We start from the raw sequence: 12,381 nt of genomic DNA, 5'->3' as shown, positions 1-12,381 counted from the left end.
TTCTCTATGTGCATACATTGGGGAATATTTTGTTCATTTTGAGACAGCTGTGCTAAAGCAGACTAAAACGAGCTACGTTTGGTTAAGTTGGAGATATCTCTTCGATGATGCAGGAGAAATATACGTAACTTTTATAAATGCCTTTGAACATTTTTATGATAATTTTTTTTAAAAGCATTTGCAAAATTTTATAACATTTGATGAAGATCTTTAATTACAGATTATTTTGACAGGGTGCTAAACATCACACCCCATTTGGCTTAGCGACAGATGCACATTGTCAAGAAGTTTCACGTTCCAAGCACATCCGTGATTAAACAAAGATTTGCAGGGTGGATAATTTGTCAGGAATAACCACAGGTAAATAGGCTCATCTGCACGGATCACAGACTCTGTCTTGGATGTTTACAAGCGGTTGTGCGGAACACAGGCTCCCAGTTTAGATAAGGTGTCGAGTTAATGGCCAGAAGGGCTTATTTATAGCTGAAGATGCACCCTGACACCGTACAGACACCGACACATGCACGCTTATCCTTTTTATTTGCACATGTGAACCACTCTCATCAATCATGCTATGACTCATGCGCTATTGGCAGACAGTTTGGCTTCACCTGCAGAGACAAAGGATATATGATCAATCTGAAGGCAAAGGTTTTAGATAAGACTTTGATTATATATGCAAATCTGAGCTTTAAGAATTTATCTTAATTTAATGCACTTTACATTTACTGACATTTTAAGCCCAAATATGGATATTGATCTGTTACAGCACTTAATACCAAGTTTATTGAAAAAGACTGTAGCGCACTAAAGTATTACACACTGTCCTTTGTTTTTGGCTTGCTCAGTTGGAAAAACTGTCGAACTATCTTCTTGTTTCTCAGCATTATTCTCTGTTGGATCTGTTTCTGATGACTTAACATCTGTCTCTAGTTCAGTTTGTTTTGTAACTGTTTCGGTCTGGCTTCTTTCTCCTTCTTCTGGTTTGGGGTTTTCTCCTTCAGTTGGCTTTCCATCTCTCTCATCTCTGGTGGTCACTTCATTCCCGTCCTGTACGCTTTCAGCTTCTGTTTTGGCCACAGCCAACGCATTCTCTTCTCCATCTCCGTCGCCTTCATCAGCAGTCTCTGCCGGCGATGCCGTCTCTTTCTCCTCCTCTCTTTGCTCCTTCCCTCCAGCCTCTTCGTTTTCCTGCACAATTGGAGTCAGAGGCGTTAGATCTAGACACGTCTTAGGAGGGGATGCTACTTTTCTCCTAGGAGGAGCGACTGGCTTGTCTATTTCTGAATCTTTTTTCCACAAATCCCGAACACAGACATTGCTCTCTTCCAAGGCTGCGGGATGATCATCTATACTTGTCCAGTCTGCTTCCTCTGAGGGAAACTCAAAGCAAGAGATGCTAAGTTCATCGACTGGGATTTCTGTTGGTTTTTCAACTGTTATAGACACACTCCTTACTGTCTTGGATTTACTCTTTTTTGCTGTTTGTGTGTCGTCTTCTTCCAGAAGTCGAGGGAAAGGCTCTATGTCGCACGGAGAAGAATTGGCGCTGGACCTGAAGAAGTCTGTAATATCCTCCTCTGAGTTAGGCACCTCTCCTTTTTCAGGTTTGGTCACAAAAACATCAAGATCATACAAATCCTCGGACATTATCCGAGGTCCTTCCTCTGGGCATTTTTCTTTATCTGTTGGTTCCCCCTCCACAACAGGAGTCTCATCTATCAGGACATATTTCTCTAAATATCCCCTGGCCTCTCGGTCTGAATGCCTGCTGTGGAAGGACTTCTCCGAGGTCACACTTTCAGTGTCTTCTTCTTTTTTCCGGCTGCCGAGTGCTTCCTCGTAAAGGTCTGTATAAAGAAAGGCCATGGCTTTGGGTTCCTCCAGCAAAATGGGATCAATAATTTTCGGAGGCCCTTCGGGTAGAAAGATTGGTGTGAGGACATCTTCTTGGCTTCCAAACAAATTCGAACCACTCTGTTTTGAGGGAAGCCTAGATAGTGCACTTTCTGCTGCTCCGCCTCCATCTGTTGCCCCTGGACCTTTCAGAAAGTATTCGTCTGTACCGCCATAAAAGACTTCATCTAAAAGCTCGTTAGCAAGTTCCACCAGACTGATTGTGTCTGACTTGTCAACATCTGCACCTTTGGTGCTGGTGCTTTCTTTAGTCTGTGCATGTTTCTCAGTGTACTGACTCTCAGTAGCAGTCTTTGCCTCTGGTTCCACCTGTCCTCCTGCAGCCACAGCAGGACCTCCTGGAGCTTGAGCATCAATCAGGGCGAATGCCTCAAAGTAGTCCACATTTCCTGCTGCTGCTCTGCTTTGCATTCTGGCCACGGGAGCTCCCGGTGGATCCATGGAATCTAGATCCACAGGAGGGTGGGGGCTGGCTTGGTAATCTATTGTTGGGCCCGTCTCTACTGAGATCAGCAGCTCATTTTCATGGATCTCCTCACTAGCTTTAGGAACAACACTTTCCTCCAGGTATGAAAGATTGTCCACCATTTCTTTGCTGACTTCTTCATCCACGGTGGCCAGTTTTTGGGGAACAACAATGTTGAGGATTTCAGAGCCTTCTGACACTAAGCTGAACAGCTGCTGCTCTTTGTCTTCCTGAGGATCAGTTGTTTCGTCTTGGTCTCCTTCTCCGTCACTTTTCAAATTTGGTTGAGAGACTTCCACTAACTCTGGCCGCCCTGAGATGTTCTCAGAGCTTTCTGCCAGGACTTCTCGCTTTCTATCTGCTTTGCTTTTCGGCCCACTTGCCCTCTCCTTGGTTGTCTTCCTTCTTGAGATAAGCTCCTCATCCATGACAAAAATGATTTTGCCTGCTGGATGAGACCCAGGTGTTGCAGGCTGTATTGCACTGAGATCCACAGAGGGGAGTCCAGCTTCAGACATCCATGGTGTGGTGCAGCGACTGGGGGTCGTCTCCCATGCGATTCCGCTGTCCTCCCCTTGCATAGTTACCATGGAGAAGGAGGAGTCCATCATTAGGCACTGCATCTTAGGCCGGACATTATCATCGTGGACAGCCTCGCGTAAGCTGAAGGCACAGTAGCGCAAAAATATTGGGAGGTTAAGGGAAAACTATACAAAATATGTCCTAATAACTTCTAAGTTGTGCAGGTGTTCTTTTGCTTTAATACTTTTTGCACTGCGCCTAAAGCGAGAGAAAGAGTCTCAACTTATATTCACCAAAGTCTGAACTGCATAAAGCATCACATCTATCAACCTTTGAAGATGCTTGTTGTGCTCCATGAGCATTTTTACGTCACACAAGTGTCATTAAGTAGGAAGAAAGAAAGAAATTTCACCCTGCAGAACTTCCCATTCTGCTTGACCAGTGCAAACATACGAACATGTGGCATTTCCTCCATAAATTCAGCATATTTTATTACTGTAAAATAAATGTTTCACCACAGACTCTAATTCCTAAATGATCAAAAACTTTCGTCTGTGGTAAAAAACAAAAACAAAATTGCAAAACAAATCTCATTAAGATGAAACTTTAACCTGCAGCATAAAGAGCACCTGTTTTGAAGGGTCTCCACTTCATCAGTAACATCAAGGTTTTGTTCTGTAATATCTTCAGATGTCAACACAGTCATCTCGGGGTCAACATCTGACTGTGCAAAATCCTCCATTGCTGTAGCCATTGTTAGCAGTATGGATCTGCTTCAGCCTCTCAACACGACTCGATGCTGCTCTGCTGATCACATACGAAGCGAGCGAGCGTGCTCGAGTCGGGTTTTCATGCTCAGCATAATCTTGAAATAGAAAACTTGCCTTCCACTGTTTCATCTGAAACATTTGCAGCATGCAGGGAGAGTAATTCGTCTCCTGTTCACAATGGTTGAACTCTTGAAATCACTACATACAGATAACAAGTTAATCTGGGTTAAGCAGTTGCAAATAATCTGAACTGTGAAAATGCAGGAACATTAAGGCAGTGTCTCTGTCTTATTTATTTTTGCCAGGTCTAATAATAATTTTTTCTTGGCATCATGTATCTGATATCATTAGTCTCTCTGTAAGCGAGTTAGAGGTAAGATTGTTTAAAATCTTTAAGCTGTTTTTTTTTTCATGTGCAACAAATCACATGTCAATGAAAAATAGTAAAAACCAAAATTGTGATTAAAAAGTTAGACTTGTCATGCTTTTCTGTCCCACTAGTGAGCATTTTTTGTGGTAACTGGCCAAATAAGTTTTTAAAATCTGCCTTTCTTTCATTTTGATTGAGCCACCTGCTCGTGTCTGTCACACAGAGTGTCAGAGATGCTATGTGGGAAATGAAAGCGTGAAGGAGTTGGGGAGGGTTTAGTCAACATGTTCTATCTGGGTAAAGGTTCCCCAGTGTAAACTAGTCTGACATACCCTGTGCATCATAAAACTTTCCAGTGGGCATGCCAAACTGTGAATTTAATATTATATAAATTTTGAGGCAGTAATCACACACAACAAGACCGGGAAGAAGTAAAACTGAAAAGTCCAAGAATATAAATTAATCAATAAACACAAAACACTGGGCCAGTAATTTGACATTTATGTTAGGCTGCTGAAAGGTGTCTCTATAAGCGATTGCACCATAGGTTATACTTAGTTTGTTACAGGTCCTGTAGGAAAAAATGATAAAAGAAACTTTATCTCTAAGCTCCAGAGAAGAAAACTCCCGTTATTTTAAAACATATATCATTAATTGTCATGGTCCTGGGCCATGTGGGCCCAGTATTCTTAGTTTTCATGTATTTTTGTATTTTGTTCTTTATTTAGGCCATGCTTCCTGGGTTGATCTGTTACGTTGTTCCTTATGTGTTTTCCCTTCATGACTCTTACCCCCTGTGTGCCCCTCTGTGTATTTATGAGCCCTCGTCTCTCTTTGTGTTTTATTCTATGTTTTCCCCAGCCCGTTATGTCTGCGTTCTCCCCGTGCTCTCTCTCCTCCTGTTTGAACCTCTGTGTACTTCCTGCTTTACTTTGCTCATCTCCCATCAGTGTTACGTTCACTCCTGCCGTGTCTTGTTATGATTATCAGTGTCACCTGTGTTCCCCGTGTGCATCCACTTCCCCTGATCATCCCTCATGTGTATTTAGTCTCTGTGTTTCGTACAGTCTGTGTCGCGTCGTCTGTGTTCCCCCCCTCCGTGTTTCCATGCCTGGTCTGTTGTCTTCCAAGCCATAGCCTCACCATAGTTTGTTCTCAGTTTAGGTTTTTGTTTAGCCACGCCATCCCTGCTGTATTTGCACACCTTGTTTTCAGCCATATTAAAGGCTCGCCTTTTGTTAAAACTCACTCCCGTCTGCTCACTTGTGTACGCACCTGGGTCCATTACACGCATTCTCCACTCGGTCCGTCACAGCGGACCGTGACAATTAATGTCATGAATGCATATCATACTGAAATGCTGATTGTGCCTTCAACCCCATCACCATTTTCAACCCCCATAATGCAAAGTTAAGCCCCTATTACCGATGTTAATGAAAGTTCTCTTGGCATGCTCTGGCAATGAAACAGAGTATTTTTGAGTGAAAATTACGTGTTTCATAAGTGATCTTTAGCCATGGGACATTTCATCATTACATACTCACCAGAATTTACTACTACTTATCATGATTCTTGGGGTTTTCGCTATTTCCTCTGTATTATTTTAAGGTCTTTACCTTACAATATAAAGGACTTGAGACAACTGTAATTGGGATTTGGTGCTATATAAATAAAACTGAACTGAACTTCAGCATGATTTCAAATCATGATCACAATGATCATATGATAATTTTGTCTGTGACAGGGTTGAAACCCAAATGGATTTAGTGAGATTTAAATGCCTAATAATGACTTTGTGCCTAAAATCTGATCAAAGTACAAAAAATGTGTTTATTATACAAAAATATATTTTCTTTATTGTTACTGATATAATATAATAATACTCAGATGTTCTGAGTACCATTGCGTTATTGTTATTGTCCTCTTTTATTTACGTCAGTTTATTGTACCCTCTACCGGATGTGAGGACATACATACTGCCAATAACGTCAAAACTGCAGGCGTTAACGTAGCGTGATGACGTCGTTGGTTAATGCTTCCCTCTGAGCAGAGGCGGCGGATGGAGCGGAGCTGATGAATGAGATGAGGGGCTAACAGAGGGCAGACGGGCTGATGATGAGAGAGGATGAACCAGCAGCTGAAGGAGCATCAGTCCTATTCTCCCACCATCTCAGATCCAGTTTACGCGAAACAACGCAAACAAAACAAGACGGAGAAATCTGCTCGTTTGTGAATGAAGGAAAATTTTGTGGCGAACATCGACGTCGGTGAAGCTGTTTTGATTTTTTTTTTCCTCTTGGAGGAGGGCAGGACGTGATGATAAAACCCGGAGTGTACTCCAAGGGCTTTTTTGTGTTCTCTCCAAAAGCAGCGGAGATGAAGCCCCGTCTGGAAAGAAGATGTCTGTCACCACAGAGCGGCGTTAAATGTCTCACTTGCGGCGGTAAAACTCTTTAATATTTCTCCGATTTGAGGATTTTAATGGCACAGAGGACTTCAATCAAGAGCCAGCGACTTAAAGAGGGATTTATGAGTGTCGGAATTGAGGGGTGAATGTTAATTTTTTTATCCCAACGTCTGCCATCCCTATTCAGATTATACACCAGCCAACGGAGCATTTATAGCCAGCTAACGTCACATTTAGAGACTATAGGCAGTTTTATTTGCTAAAACACGTTAACATTTTTTCCCCTTCGATAATTTCACTCTGAATTTAAAAGCGCAACACGATCCCTTCGAGTCTAATGTGGTTATAAATCACACCATCCGTCTGCTGTCAGTTTTTTTCTCCTTCTTTTTTTAATAGCCCGAGTTGAGCTCCATAATCCTGCATTACTGTGGAGTTTGGTTGTGGGGTTTTTTAGCTAACGGCGGCGGCTACTAGAGCCAGAGCAGCGCGCGCGCGTGTTGTCAGTCATCATGCGTGCACCGACACGTTCGCACGGATGAAACCACCACCTATGCCAAAAATATGATGCACCCAGAGGGCACAACAACACGCCGAGCCATGTCGGACTGAGAACAGTGAGAGTGGGGCTTCGCCGGGCTGTGAGCTCACACAAACAAGCAGAGAGCGGCTTTCAATTGAGAGGGAGAGCGGATAAAAACAAAACAAAAACAAAGCTGCAGCTAGCCTGTCCGCACAGCTCTCAGGAGACCGCTGAGAGGATCATTTTCGACTCAACTTAGAGACCAGAATCCAGCTATAATGGGGTATGTAAAGTGGTGGTTCAGTGGAAGTTGTATTTCTCACTCCCCATGTCATGAGTGTGGCACACTTTGTTGTTGCAGATTTCAACACCCACAGCTGCCAGTCTGCTAGCTAACCCCCCTTGTCCTCTTACATAGAAAAAAATTACTGTAAACCACTATCCCATCATTATGTGCACCTAAAGCCTCCATACGCTGACATTTCAGCTTACATAAGCCAATAAGGATGAGGCTGCGATGAAGTAAGCTACTGATGATAGGGAGAGCATATTTAATGTTTTGCCATGAGTAAATGTGGAAGGGGGGGGCTCCATCACCACAGCTCCATTGTGGTGCTTACATGTGGCCGAGCCTGCAGATGTGTGGTGATTCTCCTGATCAAAAGCGACCTAGTTCCCACTCCAGATGATGTAGAATGTGATTGGTTTGTTGTCATATTGTAGTTGGGAAGGAGGAGAAGGGGATTGGTGAATGGCTTGCCTCCTCATCCTCTGTAATTCTCAAGGCCAGTGGTTGTAATCCAGTCAACAATCAATTTCTGAGTCGGTCAAAAGAGAGTATGTCCTACAGTATGTGTTTACACTGTCTCAATTAGCAATTCTCCCTGTTCCTGTCCTCTTTGTGCAGTTGTTGATCAGTTCAAATGTCACTGGCATGTTTTTGTTTTTTCAGTGGAAACTGAAACATATCTGAAGTTGCAGCAGTGACACACCCCTACCACTGGAATTCAGTTAGGACTTTGTAGTAAACAACAGCAAGCATAGTACATCCAGCAACAACACAATAAAATCCCTAAAATGACAATTACAAAGTTTTTATTTTTACTGGCTTAAAAATGGGTGCGCAGCTTCAGACAGTTATTCCCATACTGTTATTACAATGAGTCTGTGATATTGTAGAAGTCTGTGCAATTCATGTATTTTATCCTTATGCGGGTAACCTCTTTGATGTATGCCAATTGAATGCTTTTAAATTAAAAAAAAAATTACATACAGGGAGTGCAGAATTATTAGGCAAGTTGTATTTTTGAGGAATAATTTTATTATTGAACAACAACCATGTTCTCAATGAACCCAAACCCAAAGCTGAATGTTTTTGGAAGTAGTTTTTAGTTTGTTTTTAGTTTTAGCTATTTTAGGGGGATATCTGTGTGTGCAGGTGACTATTACTGTGCATAATTATTAGGCAACTTAACAAAAAACAAATATATACCCATTTCAATTATTTATTTTTACCAGTGACACCAATATAACATCTCCACATTCACAAATATACATTTCTGACATTCAAAAACAAAACAAAAACAAATCAGCGACCAATATAGCCACCTTTCTTTGCAAGGACACTCAAAAGCCTGCCATCCATGGATTCTGTCAGTGTTTTGATCTGTTCACCATCAACATTGCTTGCAGCAGCAACCACAGCCTCCCAGACACTGTTCAGAGAGGTGTACTGTTTTCCCTCCTTGTAAATCTCACATTTGATGATGGACCACAGGTTCTCAATGGGATTCAGATCAGGTGAACAAGGAGGCCATGTCATTAGTTTTTCTTCTTTTATACCCTTTCTTGCCAGCCACGCTGTGGAGTACTTGGACGCGTGTGATGGAGCATTGTCCTGCATGAAAATCATGTTTTTCTTGAAGGATGCAGACTTCTTCCTGTACCACTGCTTGAAGAAGGTGTCTTCCAGAAACTGGCAGTAGGGCTGGGAGTTGAGCTTGACTCCATCCTCAACCCGAAAAGGCCCCACAAGCTCATCTTTGATGATACCAGCCCAAACCAGTACTCCACCTCCACCTTGCTGGCGTCTGAGTCGGACTGGAGCTCTCTGCCCTTTACCAATCCAGCCACGGGCCCATCCATCTGGCCCATCAAGACTCACTCTCATTTCATCAGTCCATAAAACCTTAGAAGAATCAGTCTTGAGATATTTCTTGGCCCAGTCTTGACGTTTCAGCTTGTGTGTCTTGTTCGGTGGTGGTCGTCTTTCAGCCTTTCTTACCTTGGCCATGTCTCTGAGTATTGCACACCTTGTGCTTTTGGGCACTCCAGTGATGTTGCAGCTCTGAAATATGGCCAAACTGGTGGCAAGTGGCATCTTGGCAGCTGCACGCTTGACTTTTCTCAGTTCATGGGCAGTTATTTTGCGCCTTGGTTTTTCCACACGCTTCTTGCGACCCTGTTGACTATTTTGAATGAAACGCTTGATTGTTCGATGATCACGCTTCAGAAGCTTTGCAGTTTTGAGACTGCTGCATCCCTCTGCAAGATATCTCACTATTTTTGACTTTTCTGAGCCTGTAAAGTCCTTCTTTTGACCCATTTTGCCAAAGGAAAGGACGTTACCTAATAATTATGCACACCTGATATAGGGTGTTGATGTCATTAGACCACACCCCTTCTCATTACAGAGATGCACATCACCTAATATGCTTAATTGGTAGTAGGCTTTCGAGCCTATACAGCTTGGAGTAGGACAACATGCATGAAGAGGATGATGTGGACAAAATACTCATTTGCCTAATAATTCTGCACTCCCTGTATGTTGATATTTTTAAGCCTTCGTGCTGATAACAGCTGGAGCCTTTTGGGTGCACCTTTGTGCCTGCATCCATCTGTCCCATTCCTGTGTAAAGTCACTGCTATTTTCAGGTAGAACTAAAATGACAGTTCAGTAGACAGGCACGTGTTTTGATGAGCAATTAACCATCAAAGTGATTTATTTGAGCAATTTGTTAAAAAGCGCTTTTTCGGATAGGAATATTTGACAAGTTTATGGGAAGATTAGTGTGTCTGGGGAAAAACAAGACGTCGTATGCAGAGCTACAGCAATAAATCGGCTGATATTTGCTAATTTTTTATGTAGATGGCTCTGTTGGTGTATTTACCAGAAGATAAGCAACAAGAAATAGGCAAAATTTAATGTTTATTTTTCACATTTATTCCTAATTTTTTTTTAAAGTGAAAGCAAATGGGTGTCTGAATCTTTTTAAATATTATTATAGGTCAGAATATTATGGGTCTTAAGCTGGCGCTGTGAGCTGTGGCTGATTAATGAAATGTTTTTGTATATAAATTGACATGTTCTCAGCTGCTGTTTTGTGATTTCAGTTGGGTTTCCTCAAGACAAGCCAGTCTTTCATAACTTCTTTCACTTCCTCTATGAGCTTGTGTTATTTTCAGTGTCAAAGAAGAGTTGTTACAGAAGGGCTTGGACTTTCTGAACTTCTTACATTCAGACAAAGAGAGCATCAGTGGAAAAAACACAGGACTTCGTTATTGTCATGAGAAATAGTTTGAAAGTGTCAGGCGAGCCGAGTGTCCCACGCTTGCTCTTTCTCTTTTGTCGGCTGCTGAAAGACTAGAGGTCTGTGAGCGGCATATGGGCGTTTGGGACTGGAGGCTTCGCCTTGCCAGGCTCCTGCTGCCTCCCTCTGCGAGTGGGCTAACCCACAGGGATGCTGCGATCGGATTGGGCGAGAGAGCGTGTAGGAAGGAGAGGGAGCGACGGAGTTGGAGGATGTTCACAGCTCATGACCACATGGGCAGTTGCCATGACAACGTAACAGCTAAGTTAGTAATGCGGAGTTATTATTCCTGTGCATAGCAAACACGGGCTGCAGCTGTCATTGCTTTCACTCAGTGGAGTTTTGGCTTGTAGTCAGATTTGTTTTCAATATTCTTCTTGATATAGTCCTTCATATATAGTATAGACAGGATAGGTAAAAAATGATTTACGATTTATAAAGAAGAAATAAATGAATCTAACATAAAATTTGAGACTTAATAAAAATAAAAGACATTTCAAAGTTCAGCGGGGGATCAAATAATTTTTCCACTGTATACATCTCTTATATCTGTGACCTGTGAGGCACAACTTTTACTCCGAAGACAAACCTCCAGTTTGTTTTTTCATGTTTCACGAAAGCTGAGAGAGTGTTAGCAGATAAGTCAAGACTTCAATGCTTGCTATGAGCAACCACAGCAATCTGCTAATGACCAATGCAATTACAAAGAGGGCCTTCGTCCAGAGTCCTCTTTGCAACCGATTTTATATAGCAGCAGCCAAATATAAACCAATCAGTTAGGAAATACGCATTTTTTCCCGCCTTTTGACCAGAGGACGGCAAGTAGTCGCAGATCAGACTCTAGTGCTGTGTGATCGAGGCCCAATGTGCTGATAGGCTGATATCAGCTAGCAAACCAAACATCAGCCAACACCTTTGTTTGGGTTGTTAGGATTGGGTAGTTTGTGATTATCCGAATTAGTGATAGTTGTTGTTTTTGACGGGAATGGGATTAATTTTCTTATTTAATAGTCTGTTGACTGTAAAAAAGAAAATAAAACTACCATGGTAGATACTATATCGGTAAAACATAAGCACTAATAGGAGCTGGCCATGTTATGCACACTTTAGCAGCACTATTTTTTTCTTCACAAACCATGGCAGAGAGTAAATGTAAAGAAGTCTCCATCTAATGGATTAGTACTTAAAAAACAACGTCAATTCATGAAGAAAATGAAAAAACTAGACCTAAAACTGAACGTGTGGTTGTGCACCCTGTTCATTTACTACCGTCTGTTATCCCCACCTGTTCATTCATTTCCTGGCTGCGGGCGAAGGCGCTCTGCATCCGATTGCTTTGTTTAGTTTCTTGCCAGTTTTATCAGTTTTAAAACCCAAATAATCCCAAACAGAAGATTAAATATTCTTCTTGCACAGCTGATTCTTGTGGACTTTTCCTTCTTACGCACGTGCACACAGACACACGAACACACAGAGCATGCATGTGCACTCATTTGACTGGCTGCTCATAAAAACTTCACCCATCTGTAGTGGATTCCAAGCATTTTCTGATAATTATTTTAAGCCAGACTGGATTAATGAGATGCTAATATCTAAATGGTTGCATGAAAATATACAAAATTTAAATGTTTTTTTTAATAATGACTCTTTTGCACTATTTTTGCTGTAAACTAAATTACACATACTATGTATTAGTGCAAAAACAATTGGCAAGCAAAAATGAAGTTTGCTGGATTTAAGCTCTTAGATGTGAATAGTTCTGTTTGTTTGTTATATTCATAGATACTTTATTTATAGCCAGATGAAGTGGTGAAGT

The 12,381-nt window shown here is 41.9% G+C and overlaps 2 protein-coding genes across 3 annotated transcripts in view; one reads left to right on the top strand and one right to left on the bottom strand.

The window, feature by feature from the left end:
• Positions 1 to 521: 521 nt before the first annotated feature.
• si:ch1073-398f15.1 (cardiomyopathy-associated protein 5) lies at positions 522 to 3,928 on the bottom strand. The gene is made up of 2 exons (XM_026173166.1): positions 3,535 to 3,928; positions 522 to 3,046 (listed from the first exon to the last, which is right to left on the bottom strand). Exons 1-2 carry the CDS (start codon positions 3,657 to 3,659, stop codon positions 808 to 810), a joined length of 2,364 nt encoding a protein of 787 aa, XP_026028951.1. The 5' UTR covers positions 3,660 to 3,928; the 3' UTR covers positions 522 to 807.
• A 2,099-nt stretch (positions 3,929 to 6,027) lies between these two features.
• The window catches only part of homer1 (homer scaffold protein 1), a 28,926-nt gene continuing 22,572 nt past the window's right edge, over positions 6,028 to 12,381 (top strand). Inside the window, exon 1 of one of the 2 annotated variants that reach the window (XM_026173181.1) lies at positions 6,028 to 6,594. In XM_026173181.1, coding sequence (XP_026028966.1) covers positions 6,527 to 6,594 — 68 coding nt within the window. In that variant the 5' untranslated portion in view covers positions 6,028 to 6,526. Of the gene's footprint in view, positions 7,259 to 12,381 lie in introns of both variants that reach the window. The other variant, XM_026173180.1, reaches the window with a different exon arrangement.

This window comes from Astatotilapia calliptera, chromosome 7 (genome assembly GCF_900246225.1).
Source record: "Astatotilapia calliptera chromosome 7, fAstCal1.2, whole genome shotgun sequence".
Lineage (NCBI taxonomy): Eukaryota > Metazoa > Chordata > Actinopteri > Cichliformes > Cichlidae > Astatotilapia > Astatotilapia calliptera.
The sequence above is the reverse complement of the archived record's forward strand: the minus strand, read 5'-3'. Positions and strand labels throughout refer to the sequence as shown.